Below are 23,502 nucleotides of genomic sequence, written 5' to 3'. Positions count from 1 at the left end.
GCACACTGATTATATGGCCTCCCCCACTGCCCCAGGGCGCATGCTCAGAGGTGCCACCTCCCTGATTAACAGCAGCATAAATCATGCAGTGAAAGCTTTGGCTCCTAATTTTCTATTCAAACATACATATAGTCATGACATTCCAAATAAAGAAAGCATTTCACTGAACAGGCACTAGTTCCAAATCAAATAAACATCTAGAAAAAAAGTACACACATTTCCCCCATGATTCCAACTTGCACCATCTCTTGAGGGAGTAACTATCAAATGTTAAGTAGTTTCTTATGAACATAAATTTCTTCATTAGTGACATCTGTTTTCCATTCATTCGTGTTAGTTTCTCTGATTAAAGCATCATTTCAGAGCCAATTTCTTAGTATTGGTGGAAAGGAAAGTTGGGAATCTAGTGAAATCTGATGCAAACGTAAGGAAATAGAGCTTCGTTTTAGGCATGCTTTTTTAAAATCATCAAGCACTGGAGAGACTGACCAAGGAAAGAAATGTCACAAAGGACAATATGGAACACAAGGAGACCTGCCCAATAAAAGCTGGGAAGTTACCTTGGAGTCTGGCAGCTGGAGGAGGGAAAGAACATTCTAGTCAGAGCATGCTGGGGAATGTAAGGAAAGGTCAAAAAGTTCACCAGCCCTGGCTATCGCTACCTTACGCGGTACCAAGGGGACTAAATTAAAGCTTTAAAACAAGAATGAATAAAGAGTACATTGTATTCTCTCATTTTCTTTCTGCATGTTATGATATTTGACATCTTAGGGGGGGAAATAACCTTTCTGGGTTGAAGAGATTCAAGCCAATTCTTTAGAGATGGCAAAGGGCTCAGAGTGAAGTGCGCCTTTGAAATGCACGCTAGCCAGTCCCAGCCCAACTCTTTCTGGCAGGTACGGCCCCAGGAAGCAATAGTTCTCTGCCTGCATCATCCCAGGGTCAGGTACCAGGCCACTAGAGCCACCGCTATAGCTTTGAGCTCCCCAGAATCATTCAAACTAGCCAGGCCTAACCAGTTGACCCTGTCCTGTCTTGCCTTTCCCTGGGAAATCTGTTTCCTCTGTCTTTTGTGTCCACACCTCACTGACTATATCATGAAAGAGCACAAGTACGAAATACACCCATCATTATGATTAGCGATCAGGAAAGGCGTTTTCCAGCAGACTGCTTTAAGCAACTTTGCTCCCGAGTCATCTACCCCCGTGTTCATCTCCAGTCTTGAACCTACTCCAATCTTTTTTTTTAAGATTTTATTTATTCATGAGAGACAGAGAGAGGCAGAGACATAGGCAGAGGGAGAAGTAGGCTCCCTGCAGGGATCCTGATGCAGGACTCAATCCAAGGACCCTGGGATCACACCCTGAGCCAAAGGCAGATGTTCAACCACTGAGCCTCCCAGGCATCCCTGAACCCACTCCAATCTAACTCCCATCCCCACTCCCTAGCGGCGCTGCTCTTGTGGAGGCAGCCAGTGAATTGCCTGTTTGCTCCATTCACTGGTCACCTGCCAGTCTCTGCCTAACTGACTTTCAGCAGCGTTTGGTGGAGCCCAGCACCACCTCCTCCCTTTACACTTGGCTTCCAGCAGTCCTCTCTTCCCGTCCTCTCCCTGGCTGGCTGTCCCTCTTTCCTTGCTGGTTCTGATATGCCCCCAGCCTCCAGATGTCGGAGCGCCCAGGCTCAGGGCCCTGGCCCTCTGGTTCTTCATCAATACTCATTCTCTTGGTCATCTCAGGACTTGAAATTCTAACACATACATATCATATGTAAGACTGGCCAGTCCCAAATTGTTACCTCCAAGTCCAGAGCTCTTTCAGACTAAATGGCAGCCTTCTACTAGTATCTATGTTTGTGTGTCTAATGGGGTAACTCATATTTTTACAAGCCTTATTGCAGTATAATTTGTGTATCATAAAATTTGCCCAAAGTGAGTATACAATTTAATGTATACTTACATTTTTGCTAAATGTATAGATTTGTACAACCATCACCACAGTCCAGTTTTAAAATATTTCATCACTCCAGAAAGTTCCTCTGTGCCTATATATGGTTAATCCCGACTCCCTCCCCAGCCTCAGACAAACACTGATTTTTTTTATATCCTTACAAATATGCCTTTTCTAGACATTTCCTGTAAACATAATCATACAATATGTAGTGTTTTGTGTCCGGCTTCTTTCACTTCACTTAGCATTATGTTTTTTGGGGATTCATAGATATTGTAGCATCTATCCACATTTTGGTCCTTTTTATCCTGAATTGTATTCCATCATAAGGTTATACCACATTTTACTTTTTCATTCACCTGTTGATGGACATTTGGATTATTTCCAGCTTGGGGCTATTATGAATAATGCTGCTAAACACATTGGCAGCATGTCTTTGCATGGATATCTGTTTTCTTTCTTTCTTTCTTTCTTTTTTTTTTTTTTTTTGAGAAGTAGTAGGATTTCTGGGTCATATGACAAATTTGTATTTAACTCGTTAAGAAACTACCAATCTGTTTTACAAAACCAGTATGTCAGTTTACTATCCCACCGACCGTATGTGAGAACTGTCTACACTGGGTATTACCAGTATTTAATTATGGTCTTTATAAGGTGTGTAATGGTATCTTGGTGTGCTTTTAATTTGTATTTCCCTAATGATTAATGATAGTGAGTGTTTATTTCATACACTTATTAGTCATTTGTGTATCATCTTAGTAAAATATCTGCTTAAATGCTCGCTCATTATTAGCTGGGTTCTTCATCCTCAGAGTTGTAAGGGTTCTCTATATTCTGGGTACAAGTACTTAATCAGATCAATAATTCATAGATCTTTTTTCTGAGTAAATGTCTTATCTTCTCATTTTCTTAATCATATCTTTTGAAGTACAAAAATCTTTCATTCTTGATGAAGTCAAGTGTATCACGTTTTTTCTATTATGGATTGTGCTTTGAGATTATATTGAAAAAGTCTTTGCCTAACCCAAGTTCATGAAATTTTTCTCCTATATTTTCTTCTATAAGTTTTATGCTGTTCGCTTTTACATTTAGTTAGGTCTGTGTTCTATCCTGAGACAACTCAAATTTCACTCTACTGAAGCTGAACTCCTAATCTCCTCCTCCCAACCTGTTTGTCCTATAGTCTTTTCATCTCACTAAACACACGTTTCATTTCTTCTGTTGTTTGGGTCATCCCTAACTCCTGTCTTTATCTGTCCCCATTCATAAGTTCCTATAAGTCCTGTTTGCTCTATCTTCAGAATAGACCTCAAATATACCTATTTCTCACTACGTACACCCACTCATATCCCGATCCAAGCCACCTTCGCCTCCCATCTGGAGTGTCATACAGCATCCCAGCTGATGCCCTGGTTTCTGTTCTCACCCTAGCAGCCAGAGTGGTTTTAGGAAAATAAGGTCATGTCACTCCTCTCTTCCAGTCCTCTGGTGGTTCTCACCTGACTCAGAGCTTAAGCCACATTTTGTAGGATGACTTACACTGTTTGTCTCCCCCTTATCTCTATGGCCTGATACCCTGGTATTCCATCTCCTGCCCTTTATGTTTCCCCTTTCTGCTCTGAGCCTGCATTAGGTATGGCTCTAAGAGGTCTTTGCACCAGGTATTACTATAAAATGCTCATCCCCAAGCCATCCATGTGGCTCGATCTCTCATTTCCTTCACTTGTTCCAAAGTCAGCTTGAAGCCTTTGCTTGGCCAACTCTACTTAAAACTGCAGTACACCCCGCCTCCTGGCACTCCTTATCCCGGATCCTGTTTTATTTGTTTTCATATCACCTATTACCGTCAGACGTATTAAATATACTGCCTGTTTGTGCTCTTTCTATTTGTGCCAGAAAACACACTCCACAAAGATGAGGATTTGTTCATTTTTTTTCACTGTTCTATCCTTGGTGCCTTGTACACATAATAGGTGCTCAATACATATTTGTTGGTTGAATGTTTGAAAACTGGAGAAGAGATTCTCTAATCTAGCATGTCCAAAATCAGGTTTTAGAGAATGCTAGTAACCTGACAGAGATTCAGAGAAGGAGAAGCAGAGAAGGAGAACATGACCACAGAAATCCCTCCAGACCCATCAGCAAATGTGATCTATCAGCAGCGCTGAGGCCTGCAAGAATACTCCAAGTTCAGAAGCCTTACGTGTCATTTCCCCTCTTGGAAATTCACAAAGATTGTTCTGAGACTGGTCGGTTACCCTGGCATCTCTCTTGCAGTCCCTGGCCCTTGTGAATGAGGTTTACTTTTTTTTCCCCACTCTACCCAAGGCAGAATTTTCATGGGAAAATATCTATGAAGCTGCCTTGTAGAATCTCAGCCCTGTCTGAATCCCCCTCACCCTATCCCACCACCTGGAGTATAGGGACAGAAGGCTGGGCTGGCCGGGCCTAGTCTTGCACAAGCTGATGATCCCTGTCCAAGTGAGCTCCAGATGCAATAATGAAATACCATAGACGGTGGCTCGGACAGCAGATATTTCTCACAGTTCTGGAGGCTGGGGATTCCAAGATCAAAGCTCAGATTCATTCAGTTCCTGGTTCTCTTCTGGCTAGCAGGTGGCTACCTTCTCACAGTATCCTCACATGGTGGAAAGACAGAGAGCCATGGTTCTGGGCTTTCTTTTCTTCGAAGGACACTAATGCGAGATGCCTGGGTGCCTTAGCAGTTGAGCATCTACCTTCGGCTCAGAGCATGATCCTGAGGTCTGGGATCAAGTCCACATCGGGCTCCCTATGAGGAGCCTGCTTCTCCCTCTGCCTATGTCTCTGCATGTCTCTCTCTCTGTGCGTCTCTCATGAATAAATAAATAAAATCTTCACAAAGGTGGGGAGGCACTATTGCATCCCATCCTGGGAGCCCCACCCTCAGGATCCCATAGGCTTCGTCCAGATACCATCATCATGGATGGTGTGGAGAGCTTCAACATATGAATTCTGGGGGAGACAGAAGCATTTAGCCCTAAACAATCCCCAAGCTTGTGAGGTGTGCTGACACACAGAGATGCAGGAAGGGGCAATGCGCAGAGCCAGATCCAGGGTTCAAAGCACCCCTGGGGGAAAAGGAGACTCGCGCCAACATAAGGGTCCCATGTTTTCAGTTAATGTAAAATGTGATATCAATGAGACCATGAAATAAAGAAACAGAGGAGAACATGACCATGGAAATCCCTCCAGACCCATCAGCAAATGTGATCCATCAGCAGCACTGAGGCTCAAAACCCAAGGCAGAGCCTACTGTTTGCAAGTTTATTTTGACTCTCATTTTATGTAGTAAGATTTTGACAAGCGATACTACTCTGCTTGATAAAAATTAGAAAATCAGGAGAAGGAAAGACAAGAAAATAATCACTCACCTCCTTACATCCTAGTGACAACCACCATTATAACCCGAAGCCCTTTCCTTGTGGCAGGTTTTCCTGCCTGACAGCCAAGGACACCCTGTGTTCCTAGAGGGCTGACAGTGGCTGACAGCACCCTCCATTTTCTTACAGCCATATGAAGTTGTTCAATGTTGAGGACAGTTGAACAGATTGTCCAACTCATCATATTTTTCCTCCAAAGCCTTTCAGGTACTTGCCCTGTTCCCCTCCAGATTTCTACTAAGATTGAGCTGACTTCTGTCCCATGCTCTCCCTACCCCCCAACTCCATATTTACACTCTATCCAGGAATTTTGTAATGGGAAAGGACAGATTATCTATTTGGAGGAAAGAGGCAGGCATTAAAAACAGGTCAGGCAGTGTTCTCCCCACCTTTTCGTCCACTGTGCCTATAAGAACTATGCTCTATGTAAGTTGTCATAAAAAAATTAAATATTTTATTGATGACATAAATATACAGATATTAATAAAATATAAATATATAAAACAAATATTTATGCTTTAAAATAAAAATGTTATATCACTCTTAAAATTATCCCAAAGAATCTAAACTGCACAGTGCTTTGACGAGCGCTGTTATCTCCTTCAAAAATCAGAAACAAGCTCTCCCTGAACAGTTGAAAATTTGACACTGTTCCTTTTTCATCTTGAACTCCTTCATTCCACTTCCTGCTCCAAGAATTTTAAGTAACCTATTTCTACGCCGAAACCTTTTATTACTCACAATATTAACAAACTAAATGTTTATTGTTCTATGATTACAATAATATTATTGTATTGATAGAACATGAGAGACTCCTAACTCTGGGAAATGAACAAGGGGTAGTGGAAGGGGAGGTGGGCGGGGGGGATGGGGTGACTGGGTGACGGGCACAGAGGGGGGCACTGAATGGGATGAGCACTGGGTGTTATGCTATATGTTGACAAATCGAACTCCAATAAAAAAATATACAAAAAAAAAAAAAAAAGATCTTGACAATTATCAATAGTGCCCAATTGATGAAAACATAAAGGTGCTACAGGATTTGGTAGATATTTATTCATCATAACAAGTAAAATAAATAAAATAAAAACATCTAGAAGTATATTCTTTTTTTTTTAAGATTTTATTTATTTATTTATTCATGAAAGAGAGAGAGACATAGGCAGAGGGAGAAGCAGGCTCCATGTAGGGAGCCTGACGCGGGACTCGATCCCCGGTCTCCAGGATCACGCCCTGGGCTGAAGGCGGCACTAAACTGCTGAGCCACCGGGGCTGCCCTAGAAGTATATTCTTTAGCTAGACCGGGCGGGTAGAAGACAAGGTCACTACCCAATCATCATCTTGCTCACCTGTTCTACAATCCGTGTGAATCCAGATAATACCAATTCAAATCCAAACCAAAATACCCTATTTCTGATTTTATGTCAAGTCCTTGCCAAGTCCTGGTATACCCCATGATAGACAGAGAGCTCAGGTCTCAGCAGTGAGAGTCACAGAACAACACCTTGCAAGAAGGATGGGGATCTCTTGACACCAGTAAGGGGACGTGGGTAGGACCTCCGGACTGTGGAGGAAGAACTGTAGAAACTTCTCCATCAAAACAAAATCCCATCGACTTGGGGACAGATGAGAAGATAATAGCATTACTTCAAAATGCAGTGCCTATCTTCCGAGAAGGTGGTTGTGTTTCCTGAGGGTTCAGGTTTAATAGAAGTGGTTAAGAGAAAAATGGAAAGTGTCCACCGTTTCGTGAAGCCTGTAAGGACAGAGAGGTGGGGTACAGTGAACATGAGTGATAGGGTAAAGGAGACAGAGCAGAGAAGATCTGGAAGCATGCCAACCTGAGGCTGATGAAGCCTCGGGATGCATGGGTTTCCTGAGAAGCCAGAGCAGCATGGTGAGGACATCATCCTACTGCCTGAGAAAGGCCATCTTGCCAAGGAAATCCGTATTTCATACCAACTGATGTTTAACGGAATGTCTTGCAACACTCGCATTATCTGCAAGTTCTTGCATGCCTCCAAATCAAGTCTTTCATAATTTTTATAATTATTTTCATCACACTCTTTGCATTTGATGCCGCGGAAACTTTACTCATGCCAGGTTCGCTCAGCTGTGTCAAAGAGCCTCTGTAAATGTAAATGTGAGGTCACACCCTTCTTCTGGTTTGGCAAGTCCGTTCCGATCCCCAGGGCAGGAAAAATAGACGCAGTTTGGGATCGCAGGGCAGATTAGCAAGGTAGTGGAGTCACTGACAATGAATTAGGGGGAAAACTCTTAGGAGGGTTATTTTAGTTCTAGTCGTTTAAGGAAACACCGCTGTATTCTACTAGATAAAAAAGAAAGCACTTCATCTCTATCAGTTATTCTGTTAAAGGGAGTTAGTACACATGGTTCATCATGTTATCTTGAAAAAACTGTTGTCATCATCATCTGGTTTCACCCAAATGAGAATTACATTTTATTTTGTTTGCATGTTCTCCTTCCATTCCCTCTTGTATGTTTTCCTTTCTCTGATTAAGTGCTACTAAGTGCCAGGTGTGAAGGTCACCAACAAGGTCTTTGCCCTCCAGTGGGTCACATTCTAGCTGGGAAAGTGACCCCCCCACCAAGCTTGTGCAAATCTGATTCAGAAATCTGTATACCCTTGAAATGTCTTTCACCAGCATGGACTCTAAAATATCAAGCAAAACTACTTTTTACCATTTCAAAATCTTTCACAGTTTTTAAAACTAATCCTAGAGAAGTCACTTCATTTTCTTCATTCAGAAGAGAGAATGTTTAATAGAATATCTTGTCTCTCTTTTAAAAACTAACATATAAAATTATTCTAGTGAGCTACATTTAGATGGCAGCTATTTTAAGTAAACTTGAAAAACTGGCTTTTTTTTAGTAGGGGAAGTAAATAAACAAGGTGCATTTTTGTGTTTAAAGACTCTTATTGTTGACTATAAACATCCTTCTTTTGGGGGCAGGAGCAAGGTGGGTGGCCAGCAGGAGAACGGGATTGGCAAGCCCCAGTCCAGAAGCCCTTTCATTATCTGATCAGGGAATCACACACGCTTACTGACACTTGCCCTGTACCTGCCCTGTGTGGCTGGGGACCACGGAATCTGGGGAAGGGAACAGGTATTAACCAAATAATCACACAAATATGTAAGTTCAAAATGTGGCCAATGCCATACAGGAAAAGTCTTGGGACCCTAAGTATACATAATAACGGGTATGATTTACTATGTTTACATGATCTTGAAAATGGAAAGGAATGGCTTGATCATTTTTTTTAAACGAGTTTAAAAAGATGGTCAAAGGCCATTTCATTGCACTGACAGAGATTCTCTTAAAGAACTTGAACCTCAACCCACACATGCAAGACCACAATCTTTACTGAAACTATTTCCTGCCTCCTTATAGGCCCTGAATGAGTGCCATGTTTGGAGCCTGATGGAAGTAGAATTTTCTTTCTATCACACAACCAAAGAAACTGAGTGCCAGGGTGCAGAAATAAGCTTTGAAACCCGTGACCCTCATCTCTTTTGCATGAAGCTGGTGTTGAGGGAGCTGCAAACCTGTTGCTAGCAGAGGCCTTTGCTGGCCATCTCTCCTTCTCCTTCTTCCCACTGCTGTTCCTTCGTCCAATAGAATATCTTCTCTTGCCTTTTCTTGCACTTGCCAGCCTTTCTCCCGTGTACAGTGCTGATGGCCACAGGTGTCAGAAACACTTCTTCCTGCATGCTCTGCCTAGGAAAAGGCTTTCTTGAGATGCCAACAGCCGCCAAGGCATCCATGCTTCCTTAGTCTTTACCCCTACGCCTGGGCCTCGCCCAGAGCCCCTGAGCCCCTGGTGCTGGACAAGCACACGTTTTCACATCCTGCCAGCACCTCAGAGGCATCTTGTTGCCAAATAAGGCCCATGAGTGTCAATAAGTCAAAGCTGAGCCATCAGCACTTCCTCCTTCTTTCTCTAAAGCAGGGGTCCTCCCATACACACACACACAGATTGCTAGGTTGCACCTCCAGCCTCTGGGTCAGTAGGTCTGGGCCTGGCCTGAGGACCTGTACACCTAACAAGTGCTGGGAAGATGTGCTGCTGTGAGAACCGCATGACCTCCCCCTGGTCACTGGGTCCTGTTATCCTTCCCTCCTTGTGGCCTCTGTGTGGTTGCTCCCACTGACTCACTGGGACATCCGAGCTGGGGTCTCTGGTGCCTTCTTCTCTCCACCCACCCACCTCTTACCTGCAATCTCAGGACTCCCCCACTGCTTGGAGAATATGTTCTAGGTTCCTCAGTGTAACATCAGAGGCTCCCCACAATTCGATCCCAAACTCCTCCTGCCAGTTTACATCCTACTCCACACCATTTCAGCCCTTCTGCTCCAAGCATAGTAACATTCTGTTCCCTGATACTTTGGTTTAGAGCATTAGGAATACGAGAAACAGGAACAGTCTCGAATATTCCACATCCCAGGTATGCAATCGGAGAGCCAGTCACTTACTCCAGGGGCCTCAGAGTCTTGATCTTCAAGATCCCTGGTGGTAGTAACACCTGTGTCCTCCCTGCAGGGATACATTCAAAGCGTATATCCTAGTGCCCAGCACCTACTAGCTTCACAACAGTTCATGAGATTTACATATATATTTAATAATATGTTCAAAAATACATGCTGTGTCTATGATTTATTTAGCTTATGGCAATGGCTTGAGCCTGTAGGAAGGTTTCTCTGATTGAAGTGATCATCACTGTTGAAAGCTGAACCCTGAACTCATTAGCCACCCCTTCACCTAAAAGCCTATTTCTCCATTCAACAAATTTGAAAGTCTCTTCCCAATGGTACTTGAATTGGAGTATCTGTGCCTTGAATAGTCGAATGTCATTCGTTTCATTCTTGGTTAAGTCAATGTGGCACTCCTGGCAGGACCCAGGTTCTCCCCGTCAATTGCAAAAAAGCCAAGACATGCACTTATTACGTCAAATGGACAGTTGTCAGCATTATCTCATGTTTGCTTATGTAAAGTTCTAAATTTGCAAAACAAAATTACATTCTCATGTTATTTTTTAATCTAATCTTCCCTTTGGAAAAAAAAAAATGTTGTTTTAAAGTAACTTTCCTGTGTTTTCTTAGGCTTACCTCCAATTCCTTCAGCTTCCAGGACAGGCTTTGCAGAATTTTCCATGAGGGAACGCATGAGGGAGAAATTACAAGCTGCAAGGGTGAGGAAAAACCACATGAATATTTTGCTCAGTACTGATTGCAGCTCTTCAGATCTCGTCTAGAATGCTCTGTTTGCTCAAAACTGCATGGATTCAAATGCCATTAAATTTGTTTTTCTTGTTTTAAATATTAATATAGTATTTAACATTGGCACAGGTGGAAAATTATGCTCGAGAAGTATTCAGTGTCGTTTTTCTTAACCATTTCACTTGCTCTTCTCTAGAAGAAGTGCAGCATATAGTTTTTATTGATTATTTTCTACCAAGATGGTGAATGAGCTTTTTGTGGCATCACTGACGCTACCCAGCAGTAATCCTCTGACTTTGCAGTCCAAAGCAGAAAGCACGTTGCTGCAGGAAATCCCCACCACTCGGCCCAGGCGCTTACAAAGTCCCAGCAAGAAAGAATTGGAGACTGAATTTGGCACAGAGGTAAGAAACAGGCCTTCTCTACTTTGCGATCAAAGACCATGAAGCAGAATATAACATTTCCAGCAGAACAGAGCTGTGAACAGAGGAGGCATTCAATGCTTATCAATAATCATCATAGCTACTGGTTATAGAGTCCTGCTCAGTGCCAGGTGTTTGCCAGGCGTTTCTCCCGTGTTCTCATATGTCATTATCCCAGTACCTCGATGGGGTGGGTTTTATTGTTTTCGTTCACATTTGACAGATAAACAAACTGAGGTTCAGAGCAGCCACAGGGCCATCCTCAGATCACAGGGCATGCATGCAGAGGAGTTGGGGTCTGATTCCAGCTTTTTCTCATTCCCAGTTTGTCTCATGGGTCAGTGTTGCTGGACCTATGGATCTTGCTGGGAAGCAGAGAGAGGAGAGAGGAAAGCAGAGTGGGATGGTGGGGCCTTGAATGTCACACAAAGGGTCTCGATGGATGGGGAGGTGGTTGGAATGTACTAGAGTGATTTTTGTTTAAATCTGAGGTGCTGGTGGGGTGTCTCAATGTGCCTCTAGAAACACATACAAAGGAAGGGACCAGGCCCGGAGGAACGGGTTTAGGAAGCATTTCTACTGCAGTGAGTTTTGAAGTGTTGAGCAGCCTTTGTTTCCTGACAGAAAGAAGACTGCATGAGTGAGGTCCTGACACTTAGAGAAAAGTTGACCATTGAGGCCCACAAGGAGGACAGGAAGTGAAAGAAAGTCTTGTTAGGGGTGTAGATGAAGAACAAGCCTATTAAGAGGGTAGAAGAAGGAAGAAAAGAACATCAGTGAAGTGTTTGCAAGTCTAATCCACTTATTTATTGTTGATGGTGATGGTTTGGGTTGGTTTTCACTCTTGAGACAGAGAAGTACAGATATGAAGGAATTTCTGTGGAAAGACCATTGATTGCTTAGAGGGTGCCTTCTCTTTTTCTGTGATGGGATGTTATAAAATTTTGCCTATATTCATCCCAAACAAGCCAAAGATTGCATGATTACAAGGAAAGTTACGTGTGTCATGGCCAATGGTTGTTTAATAGGTACACTCCATGGGTCTGATGATTTTGTGATTTTGTGAAATGATTATCAATCAGAAAGTATTGACAAGAAGTACTGACACCAATATTGACACCAAGTATTGATTTTGTGAAATGATTATCAATCAGAAAGTATTGACACCAGAAAGTGTCATAATTATGACAGTTTGTTGCTCCATTCTGCTGAGGAGACATTTATTTTTCTTTGATTCCAATTATTTTCTTCATTGTAAGAGCCAAAATTTTAAAATATTGGAAAATAAAGAAAAACTACCTAAAATCCCATCAGCCTGACACAAACACTTCAGTTATGTTGTTCAGAGTGTGAATCCCAGCATCTGGTCAGATGCGCCAAGTGATAGGATGGTTTGGTCTCTTCTATCTGAGCCTGTCTATACTTTCTGATTGATAATCATTTCACAAAATCATGGCAGCTCTCACTTGTCCATGAGCCATGAATACGAGATCCCTAATAAAGCTTCAAGTTGTGAAAGTAAAAATATATTCCCTTGGTTTACAGAGTACTTATTGCTTTTTGTGAGCAGGACTTTGACTTATATCTGTTATATTCCATATCCCCTAAGAGCCATTTTATGGATTTGAGGTGTTGGAAGAGGTCATCAAAAAGACGTGACCGCTGGTTGACCTGCGAGCTGGACCCACGTAATTGGAGGCCCCCACCCCCTCCCCTGTCCTGGAAATGTGTATTCCACTTGCCTTTCCCACTCCCAGAAGCTGCCCTAGGGATACAGCCTTGAGATAGAAATGTGGTGTTGACCATCTGCCTGGTGTACTTGGCTGAACCTAGTCAGGACCTCTGTATAAACTTCCGAGATTTGACAGGCAGGTGCGGGGATTTACTCATCTTGCAGCCACCCAAGACATGCCTCATAAGTTCCCTTGCTTATGAAAACTGCCATCTAGCAATCTTAGAATGGTTTACTTCTCTTCAGACTCTCCTTGCCTTCTACTTGCATACATGGCCCATTTGCAAAACAACATGAGGCAAACATCAACTGCCTTGCCTCGCGCTTTTTTTTTTTTTTTTTCAGAAAAGCTTTTTCCCCTGAAGTATTATTAGTAAAAGTTTATTGTGCTTACACCAAAAAGACAATTTGCAAGCCATGGGCTATCAAACCAGACCATGGAAGGAAGCCCAGAGGTATACCGTTATAAATCAGCATATGTAATGTAGAGGTAGTGACGGGCTACAATATTAAATTTTCTTAAATGAAAGGGAATTAGTTAGTGGTTACTTCATATAAGTTTTGGGGTTAATTTAAGTTTCACTTACCATAGAAAAGTTATATCTTAAAATATTTTAAGAAATAATATGAAGAACAATAAGAAACATGGAAATGATAGGAAAGGAGAACTAGAACAGAGGAGAGATAAGATGTTGTAACTTCAGACAAAACGTAGCATCAAAGTCACTTCCAGGAGTGGGACAAGGCTAAAGCTCTCAGTCTTCACTTGGCTAATCCAGGGGCTCTCAGACCTAGGCTGTAACTCACCTTCCATTCTATTGGCTTTTTAAAAACACCTCCCTTTGGTTTTTTCTCCTTGATTATCCCAAAAGCTTGTCAAAGTGAATTTTAGTGAACAATGTGGAAGGGATATGCAAAATTGCTTTCAGCACAGCCCTAGCACCATAACAATACTGGATGATTTTAGTTCTACACACACATACACACACACAAAGTCCTGTTAAAGAAAAATCACTTCTAAGGCACGTTGAATGAGATAGATATGCGTGTTTACCTTAGCCAATTGCAGGAAAGACCAAAAGGCATCAGGCTTGCAAATTTTGGCCTAGAAAATGAAACAACTTCAATATTCAATTTCATTGTATTTTATATTTCTTTAGATTCAGGTTAATCATGATAATGCCTTTTAAAGTCTGATTTGGCCTGCAGAGGCTATATAACTTATGAAGGGGAAGAGTAAAACTGAGTGGACAGGGGATGGAGCTCATGTCTTAATGACCTCCATGTATGGTGGCCCTCCCTGACAGCACAGGCTAACATGGAAGGAATGAATAGCTCCTTTTCCTGTGAAGTTGTGACAGACAGACCGGTTCCACAGTTTCTTTCTCCTTCCAGTGTTGGGTTCCAATGATACCATGGACAAGGGTTCAAAATAGCCAAGTTACATTAACAATTGACTCAGCTGCCTTTTTTTAGACCTGATCTCAAGTGTTTAACAGCACATCTCACAAAGCATATTTCTTTTTTTAAAAAACATTTTTATTTATTTAATCATGAGAGACACATAGTGAGAGAGAGGGAGAGAGAGGCAGAGACACAGGGAGAGGGAGAAGCAGACTCCACGCAGAAAACCCAACACAGGACTCGATCCCAGGTCTCCAGGATCATGCCCTGGGCCGAAGCTGGCGCTAAACCGCTGAGCCACCCAGGCTACCCACAAGGCATATTTCTTGATGTATATGCCTCAACCTAGAAGGAATATCGAAAAAGTAGTCCATTTATATCTTATTGAGCAAAGAATGTAGAACAAGAAAAGCCCAGATGCTGGACCCCAGCTACCCAGCATTAAATGTTGGCAACCTCACTCACCAGCTGTGTGACTTTGAACATGTTAATTTATCTCCTCCCTGGACCCCACTTCTCACCACTGTAAAAAGTGATACTGCTAGAACCTAATTCTAAATATTGTTTAAGGATTAAATAGATTCATAAATGTTACAGCATTTTCAACATGCCTGGCACATGGTAAGCTCTCTCTGTGTAAGTGTTAGCTATTGTTAGAAGCTGTAGAGTAAGAGGAAAAAGGAGAAATCAGTTGGGAATACCTTCATCAGTAATCTAACTTCCCCAACACCAACCTCTGCTTATTCTCGTTTGCATTTCTTTTCATTTTATACTCAGCAGACACTCCCCATGATGAAAACAAAGCAAAACACAAATCTCTAAAAACATGAAAACATCAGAGTGAAAATAACAGAACGCTTGAATATTTGACCTCTACTAAATATGACCAGAATTATTCCTCTGCTTGTGGGCCTGACCTCTACTAAATATGACCAGAATTATTCCTCTGCTTGTGGGCCTGATTCACCGTCCCAGGTTCTCTAAGACCTGATCCTTTGACACATTCTGCATTTTGCCCAGCTAGCATCTCCAGCAGACTCCTTCCTGGCCAGGGTCAAATGGGCTCTCAGCACACAATGAACTATTAACAGGTAATGGCAGTACAAGGGGTCGAATTCTGTGTTGGGAACCATTGGGATCCCACAAAAAAGGGCACTTAACTGCAGTCATGAGATTAGGTTATATAAAATTTGAGGTGTCTCAACTCAGGCAACGGTTTCTTAGCTACGATTTCAAAAGCACAATCAGCAAAATAATAAATAGATACACTGAACTTCATCAAAATTAAAAACTTTTGTGCTTTGAAGGAAACCATTAAGAAAGGGAAAAGACAACACACAGAATGGGAAAAATTATTTATAAATCATATATCTTGATTAATATCTTGACTAGTATCAAGAATATATAAAAATTTGAGGTGTCTGCAAAACACTCCAGATTAGAATGTCTTTTAGGGAATTAAAAATATTTTTAAGACATTCATTTTTTTTAAGACTTTTTATTTATTTATTTGAAAGAGAGAGGCAGTACACAAACAAGCAAGGGGAGTAGAAGAGAGAGAAGCAGGCTCCTGACCAAACAGGGAGACTGACGTGGGGCTCAATCCCAGGACCTTGGAATCATGACCCAAGCCAAAGGCAGACACCCAACTGACTGAGCCACCCAGGCACCCCAGAATTAAAAATATTGAATAATAGTTTAGAAGAGAAGATTCAGGCTAGAACTACTATATTTTGTATTTATGCTATAGTGAGACTCGAGAATGTTTACTCAAGTTAGAAGAGGAATATCAAGCATTCTTACAACAAATACAATAAATCCAAGGATAAGAAAGAATGCTTCCCAGCTAGACACACGGACATATGGTGACAGGCACTCAGTGTTTGCTGAATTGAATTGAATGTACCTGCTACTGGGGCGCCCGGGTGGTTCAGTCGGTTAAGTAAGTGTCTTCCCTCGGCTCAGGTCCTGGGATCTCCGCATGGGGCTTCCTGCTCCATGGGGAGCCTGCTTCTCCCTCTCCCTGTGCCTGCTGCTCTTCCTGCTTCTGCTCTCTCTCTCCCTCTGTCAAATAAATAAATAAAATCTTTAAAAAAATGTACCTATTACTTTAAGATTGTACAAATGTGTTATAGATAATAGTTCTTTAAAATTTAATTCCACCCACTCAGTCATTTTAAGTACATTTAATGGCCTTAAATGTACTAATATAATACAATCATAATATAATTGCATTTAAATTTATTTTTGGATTTAGATAAAAATTAAATAATGAACTTTTATATCAGGTTCATAAATATTGTAATAAAACCAGCACTACTGCAATGAAACATGTCAATGAAATTATATTGTGTGAATGTAATATCCTTTGAGTCAGGCAAGAATAAAAAGTCACAGGAAGAAACAAAATGAATAAAACAATAAGCCATCCATATACACGTATTTGACCACCCAAAATGTAACCTATACTGATTTTATTTCCTAAACTACCAGTGTTAGACTTTCTGCTGGATCTTGTGTTTGATTGTTACCATCCTCACAGATCTCTGAAAACAAAGGCTTGCCTATGCAAAGCCAAACTTCCTTCCTCTCTCATCGGTTGCCCTCTTGGCTTATTTTCCGTGTTTTCAAACCCACCAGTCTGTCCAATGGGCTGTAGGAGGTGGGGGATTTTGAGGCAGACAGGAGCAAGATGGCATCTTCAACAACATGTGCGAAACGTTTAGCCATTTCATAAGAGGATCAGACTTCGCAGAGCTTTGGGAAAGCTTCCCTGAGCAAGCACTGGAATCTGATCTTTATTCTACTCTAATATTTTAAGATAATTTATTCTTATACTAAGTAACATTATTCTTCTTTCCTCATCAAAACATTTGAAATTCTGGAATTTACCAAGACAAACAACTCCTTACTTTTCATTGCCGTGTGGAATTCATTATTTAGCACAGCTTCAAATTCTGTATGATTGAGTTGGTACATAACTATTTAACCTTACTTAATACTGCAATGGGGCACCTGGGTGGCACAGTTGATTAAGCCTCTGACTCTTGGTTTAGCTCAGATCGTGATCTCAGGGTCATAAGATCAAGCCCTGTATCAGGCTCCATGCTCAGCACAGAGTCTACTTAAGATTCTCTTTTCCTCTCCCTTTGCCATTCTCACTTGTGCCCTCTCTCTAATTAAAAAAAAAAAAAAAAAATACTATGAAATGAGGGAACGAAGGAAAAGCATTGAATTTTACATAAATGGGAACAGCATATATTCTCTTGATATTATGACAAATTACACCCAACTGATACCCTGGTTTTTCTTCTGGCCATGCTGGCCATCAGCTGCATATAGATGAAATTTCATAGCACCTTGTTTTAGTTGTTCCAAGTATCTCAAACTCTCATCACTGGCCTTTGGAAACACAGTTAGCCATTATGAGATTTACACAAAACCGGCAGAGCCAGGAGCCTGGGGCAATTCTTGCTGTGAACAGAAGGCATGAGACAAACACCCCTCTTCTGGGTCCTAGGCAGGCAATTCTGAGAAGCATTCTCCTGGGGTTACCGCAGGATCGAGTCCTGATTATCAGACTATTATTATCCAGCTTGGTAACATTCATCAGAACTGTCTTCCCCTTCGGTTTCTCTCTCCCCAGTTCCCAACTCCTTTCAAGCCACACAAATAAGGCATGAAAAATCCTTGCTTCAGGCTCTAGTTTCTGGCAGACTAATGTAAAATATAGTTTACATACAAAGCTGGGAGATAAAAGACATGTAAGAGGAAAATTAAGAATGTGATAAGAATGTGACCCATTATGATTGAGCAGTAAAAATGGGCATATTTTAGGTTCATTGCCTTACTTGATCCTCAAAACAAGTGGTCACTGGGACTCCTGGGTGGCTCAGCGGTTGAGTGTCTTCCTTCAGCTCAGGACATGATCCCCAGGTTCTGGGATTGAGTCCTACATCGGGCCCCTGCATGGAGTCTGCTTCTCCTCCCTCTGCCTATATCTCTGCCTCAATCTGTGTCTCTCATAAATAAATAAAATCTTAAAAAAAAAAAAAGTGATCTCAGCTGTATGTGATGAATCTGGGATTCAAAGCCAGTGGTCAGGGGATCCCTGGGTGGCTCAGCGGTTTAGCCCCTGCCTTCGGCCCAGGGCATGATCCTGGAGTCCCGGGATCAAGTTCCGCATCGGGCTCCCTGCATGGAGCCTGCTTCTCTCTCTGCTTGTGTCTCTGACACTCTCTCTCTCTCTCTCTCTCTCTCTGTGCATGTCTCTCGTGAATAAATAAATAAAATCTTCAAAAAAAAAAAAAAACCAAAGCCAGGTGGTCAGCCTTCAGAGCCTGTCATTTGATTACCAAGCTCTACAGAACAACACCTAATATACCTCAGACAATAAGATTCTAGAAAAGAGATTTCATTTTAGGACAGAGGAGTCTGGGAAAGGAAGTAGCTTTACACGATCTGGAAAAACAGGTAGGACTTGAGAAGGATATGTGAAAGGAACCGAGTGCAAATACACAACATTCCATTTGCCCTGATGAAAATTATTCCATGCTGTGACACAAGTCTCAGTCCAGATGATAATAACAAAGTTTCCATCACATGTAGAATATGTTTGTCCTTTCCTATTATGAATATCTAGATATATTATTGGAATGGCTAAGAATCCGTCAAAAGGAAGGCTTGGTATTTGGATTGTGCTGGGTAGAAAAGGAAGAGTAGCCAGGTTCTGTAAGGGGTGGATTAGAAGCAGAGATGAGGAGGGACACCTGGGTGGCTCAGTGGTTGAGCATCTGCCTTCGACTCAGGGAGTGATCCCAGGGTACTAGGATCAAGTCCTGCATCAAGCTCCCCACAGGGAGCCTGCTTCTCCCTCTGCCTATGTCTCTGCCTCTCTCTCTGTGTCTCTCATGAATAAATTAAGATCTTTAAAAAAAAAGAAGAAGAAGCAAAGATGAGGATAAAGTGGGAACAACCCTTCGTGGATTGGCCATCACAGGGTAAAGGGAATCCCCGTATTAAGAATTAGCAGGGACCCCTGGGTGGCTCAGTGGTTTAGCACCTGCCATAGGCCCAGGGCATGATCCTGGATACTCAGGATCGAATCCCACATCGGGCTCCCTGCATGGAGCCTGCTTCTCCCTCTACCTTCTCCCTCTGTGTGTGTGTGTCTGTCATGAATAAATAAATAAAATCTTTAAAAAAAAAAAAAGAATTAGCAAACTGAGGTATCATAGAACTTGGCTTCCAGGGGGACAGCAGGTCCAGGGGCTCACGAGGACAGGCCTTGTGCCCTGGAGTGTGTATGTCAGATTTATTTACATCCGGGCACTACTGATGCTTTTCTTCATAGGTTGTTTGGAAATGGTCCTCTGAACTAGATAATCTATAGATCTGTAGAAGAAATAGCATTTGTAATTTTAGGGTCTTTTGAGTATAAAATTTTGTATTTGTTCAGTCTTGAGAGAGACAGAGCTGAGTGAGAAGATACTCAGCAACCTTAATCTTCAAATACATTTGACATTTGTAAGTTATTTCATTGCTTAGGAATGGTGGTCTGCATCAATGGTCACAGGGTTTCCCCTTCAAGAGTTAATGCTTGTTTTGAAATATCTTTAGTTTCTTGATTTAAATGTTCTATATATCCTGGAGCAACTGGATGGCTCAGTCCAATGAGTATCCAACTCTTGATTTTGGCTCAGATCATGATCTCAGGGTCATGAGATCAAGCCCCACATCAGGCTCCACGCTCAGTATGGTGTTGCTTGTCCCTCTCCCTCTGTTCCTCCCCTCACTGGTGCAAGCTCTCTCTCTCTCTCTCTCTCTCTCTCTCTCTCTCTCATAAATATAAATAAATAAATAAATAAATAAATAAATAAATAAATAAATCCATTTTTTAAATAATAAATAAAGGTTCAGTCTATCCTTTTTTCCACTCATATAGCCAGGTGAAAAGGTACAAAGGACTAAACAAGAAGACGATTCCCAAAGCTACTCAAGAGTAAAGTTCCGTGATTCTGCACAAAAAATCAAGTCTAAACCCCCGGTGAGAAATCTTGTCTTTCTGAATCATGCATTCTTTAAATCATGTTTTTTGTTAGTTTGTGTTTTTCAAAAATATCCAATGAGAGATGCCTATATACATACCCTGAGTCTTGTTGCCATGGAGCCTACAAAGGTATAAGAACTGATTTCTACCTTTAAAATGCTAGGATCCAGCAGGAGAGATTAGAATACTGCCTGACTGGGTGACAGGAACTGCATGGAAGGCCAGGAAATGTTAGCAATTAGACTGTTCAGCTCTGAAGTTGTACCAGCTTTCATTATGGGGAAAAAAGGGGGTACCAATCAAGAAGAATCAAAACCAAAAAAAGCCTTTTTTTCTTTTAAGTTAGAAGACCCCTGGATTGCTCATAATTAAATTAAACTATCTCAGCTTTGGTCTATAAAATAATGAATTACTTTCTGGTATTTTAATAATCTTTTCAAAAGCTTTTACTGCTGGAAAAAATATATTTATGTGCCTCTGAGAATGTATACTGGTTTATCAAAACATAACTCATTAAAGTTGACTTATTAGAGGAAGCCACCAATTGCCTATTGCACTTGTTAAAGTTTGTGACAAGTAATCTCATACCTTCAAAAAAAGGTAATAAGCTTAGGATGCCTAGAATGTGCCCGATGTCATTAACATCAAGCTGCTGTGAGTGAACTGTGTGGCACTCACCTCAGCTTATACAATCTGAAATTCTTTTGTTTGCTGCTTCTTAGGTTCCACCTGGCTTCCCTTCTCCCGAAGAAGCCTATAACTTCTTCACTTTCAACTATGATCCTGAACCAGAGGAATCAGAGGAAAAATCACAAGCCAGAAATAGAGATGAAACTAAACAAGAGGAGGAGGAAGGAGAGGAAGAAGAGCCAACTGTGCATGGAGAACACAAAACGGTATTTAATATTACAATGGGAATGAGATGAGGGATGATGATGACATTAATGACCATGATGGTGACAATGATGACGATGACATCTTTGCCAGAAAGAAAGCGGCTGAGGACAAACCTTCCACCACCACACAGAACAGCTCATCATGCTTTAGTTGAAAGCCATGGGAATACTACGTTCACATTACTTTCTGTAGCCTTTGATTTTACCCCACAATTTGGGTAATAAGGACCTTGATTAAATCTGTCCCTTTCTCTCATGGAAAAAGAAAAAAAGCAGAACAAGGCAGCTTACAGATTTTTCTTGCTGGACTCCAGACAATGATTAGCACTCATTTCATATGCAAAATGTTTGCCCTTCCAAGGCAAATGAAGCCTTTCTCTCTCTCTCTCTCTCTCTCTCTCTCTCTCTCTCTCTCTTTCCCCACAACCTCACAGGTGATTAGCTTTTTGTGCCCCATTCCACACCCAAGCTATGACTCAGACTCTAATTGTGTGTGGCACATGTGAGACAAAATAAAATATACCATTAAAAAAATGGAGAAAGGACTTGAATAGACGTTTCGGCAAAGAAGATACACAAATGGCCAATAAGTACATGAAATAAGCTTGACATCACTAATCATTAGAGAACTGCAAATCAAAACCACAATGAGATAATTTTACACAAATTAGAATAGCTATTATTTTTCTAAAAAAAAGAAAGAAAAGAACTACTGCTGGCAAGAATGTTGAGAAACTAGACCCTTGTGCATTGCTGATGGCAATGTAAAATGGTGCAGCTGCTCTGAAAACAGTCTGGTCATTCCTCAAATATTTAAACATGGAATTACTATGTTCCAGCAACTCCATTTCTGGGTATATACCCAAAAGAATAGAAAGCAGGCACTCAGATACTTAGATACTTGTATACTTAATGCTGAGAGAAGCATTCACAATAGCCAAAAGGTAAAAGCAACGGAAGTATCTATCAGCAGATAAATGGATAAACAAAATGTGGCATATACATACAATGGAAAATTATTCAGCATTAAAAAGGAAAGAAATTCAAAGAGCCTGACTTGCTCAGTAGGTAAAACTTGCAACTCTTGATCTCAGAGTCATGAATTTGAACCCCATATTGAATGCAGAGTTTACTTCAAAAAAAAAAAAAGATGTGGACATGTCAATTATATCTCAATAAAACTGAAAAAAAAAGAAATAAATAATATTTTTTTAATTTTTAAAAAGGAAAGAAATTCTAATAGATACAGAAAACAAATTTGACAAAATTCAATATGTATTTTTGATAAAAACTCTTAGGCATAGAAGGAACATAGTTCAACATAATAAAGGCTATCTATGACAAACCCACAGGTAACATACTCAATAAAGGTTGAAAGCTTTTCCGCTAGGATCAGGAGCAAGACAATGGTGCCCACTCTCACCACTCCTATTTCAACATAATACTAGAAGTCTTAACTATAGCAATCAGGCAAGGGACCCCCAGTGACTCAGTGGTTTAGACCCTGCCTTCGGCCCAGGGCATGATCCTGGAGTCCTGGGATCAAGTCCCAGGATCGAGTCCCACATCGGGCTCCCTGCATGGAGCCTGCTTCTCCCTCTGCCTGTGTCTCTGCCTCTCTCTGTGTGTCTCTCATGAGTAAATAAATAAAATCTTTATAAAATAAAAAAGATCAGGCAAGAAAAAGAAATTAAAGATATCTGAATTGGAAAAAAAATGATCTCTATTTGCAGATGCTATGACTTTATATAGAGATAATCCTAAGGACTCAACAAAAAAATTATTATATCTAATCAATGAATTCAGTAAAGTTGTAGCATACAAAATTAACATACAAAAACCAGTAGTGTGGGGTGCCTTTGTGGCTCAGTTTGTTAAGCATCTGTCTTCAGCTCAGATCATGATCCTGGGGTTCTGAAATTAAGCACCACATTGGGCTTCCTGCTCAGCAGAGAGTCTGCTTCTCCCTCATCTTCTCCTTCTCCCCTCCCATCCATGTTCTCTCTCTCTCTCAAATAAATAAGTAAAATCTTTAAAAACAAAAGGAAAACTAGTAATGTTTCTTTACAGTAACAACACATTTTCTGAAAAAGAAATAAAGAAATTGATCCCATTTACAACAGTATCAAAAACAATAAAATACTTAGGAATAAATTTACCTGAGGTGGTGAAAGACCTGTACTCTGAAAAGTGTAGGATCCTGATAAAAGAAATCAGAGAAGACACAAATAAATGTAAAGTTATCCCATGTTCATGGATCAGAAGAATTAATATTAAAATGTCAATACTGTCAAAAACCATCTGTAGATTCCATGCAATCTCTATAAATGTTTTCAATGACACATTTTACAAAAGTAGAAAAAACACTCCTAAAATTTATGTGGAAC

At 41.1% G+C, this 23,502-nt stretch overlaps 1 protein-coding gene across 4 annotated transcripts in view; it reads left to right on the top strand.

Annotated features, from left to right (window-relative positions):
• The window catches only part of CC2D2A (coiled-coil and C2 domain containing 2A), a 136,768-nt gene that overhangs the window by 18,681 nt on the left and 94,585 nt on the right, over positions 1–23,502 (top strand). For 3 of the 4 annotated variants that reach the window (XM_041751336.1, XM_041751339.1, XM_041751337.1), the window contains 4 exons: positions 10,496–10,584; positions 10,915–11,016; positions 20,115–20,216; positions 20,942–21,115. In XM_041751336.1, the coding sequence (XP_041607270.1) occupies positions 10,496–10,584; positions 10,915–11,016; positions 20,115–20,216; positions 20,942–21,115 (467 nt within the window). The remainder of the gene's footprint in view (positions 1–10,495; positions 10,585–10,914; positions 11,017–20,114; positions 20,217–20,941; positions 21,116–23,502) is intronic. The other variant, XM_041751338.1, reaches the window with a different exon arrangement.

The sequence above is a fragment of the Vulpes lagopus genome, chromosome 4 (assembly GCF_018345385.1).
Source record: "Vulpes lagopus strain Blue_001 chromosome 4, ASM1834538v1, whole genome shotgun sequence".
NCBI lineage: Eukaryota > Metazoa > Chordata > Mammalia > Carnivora > Canidae > Vulpes > Vulpes lagopus.
This window is presented reverse-complemented; position numbering and strand designations above follow the sequence as displayed.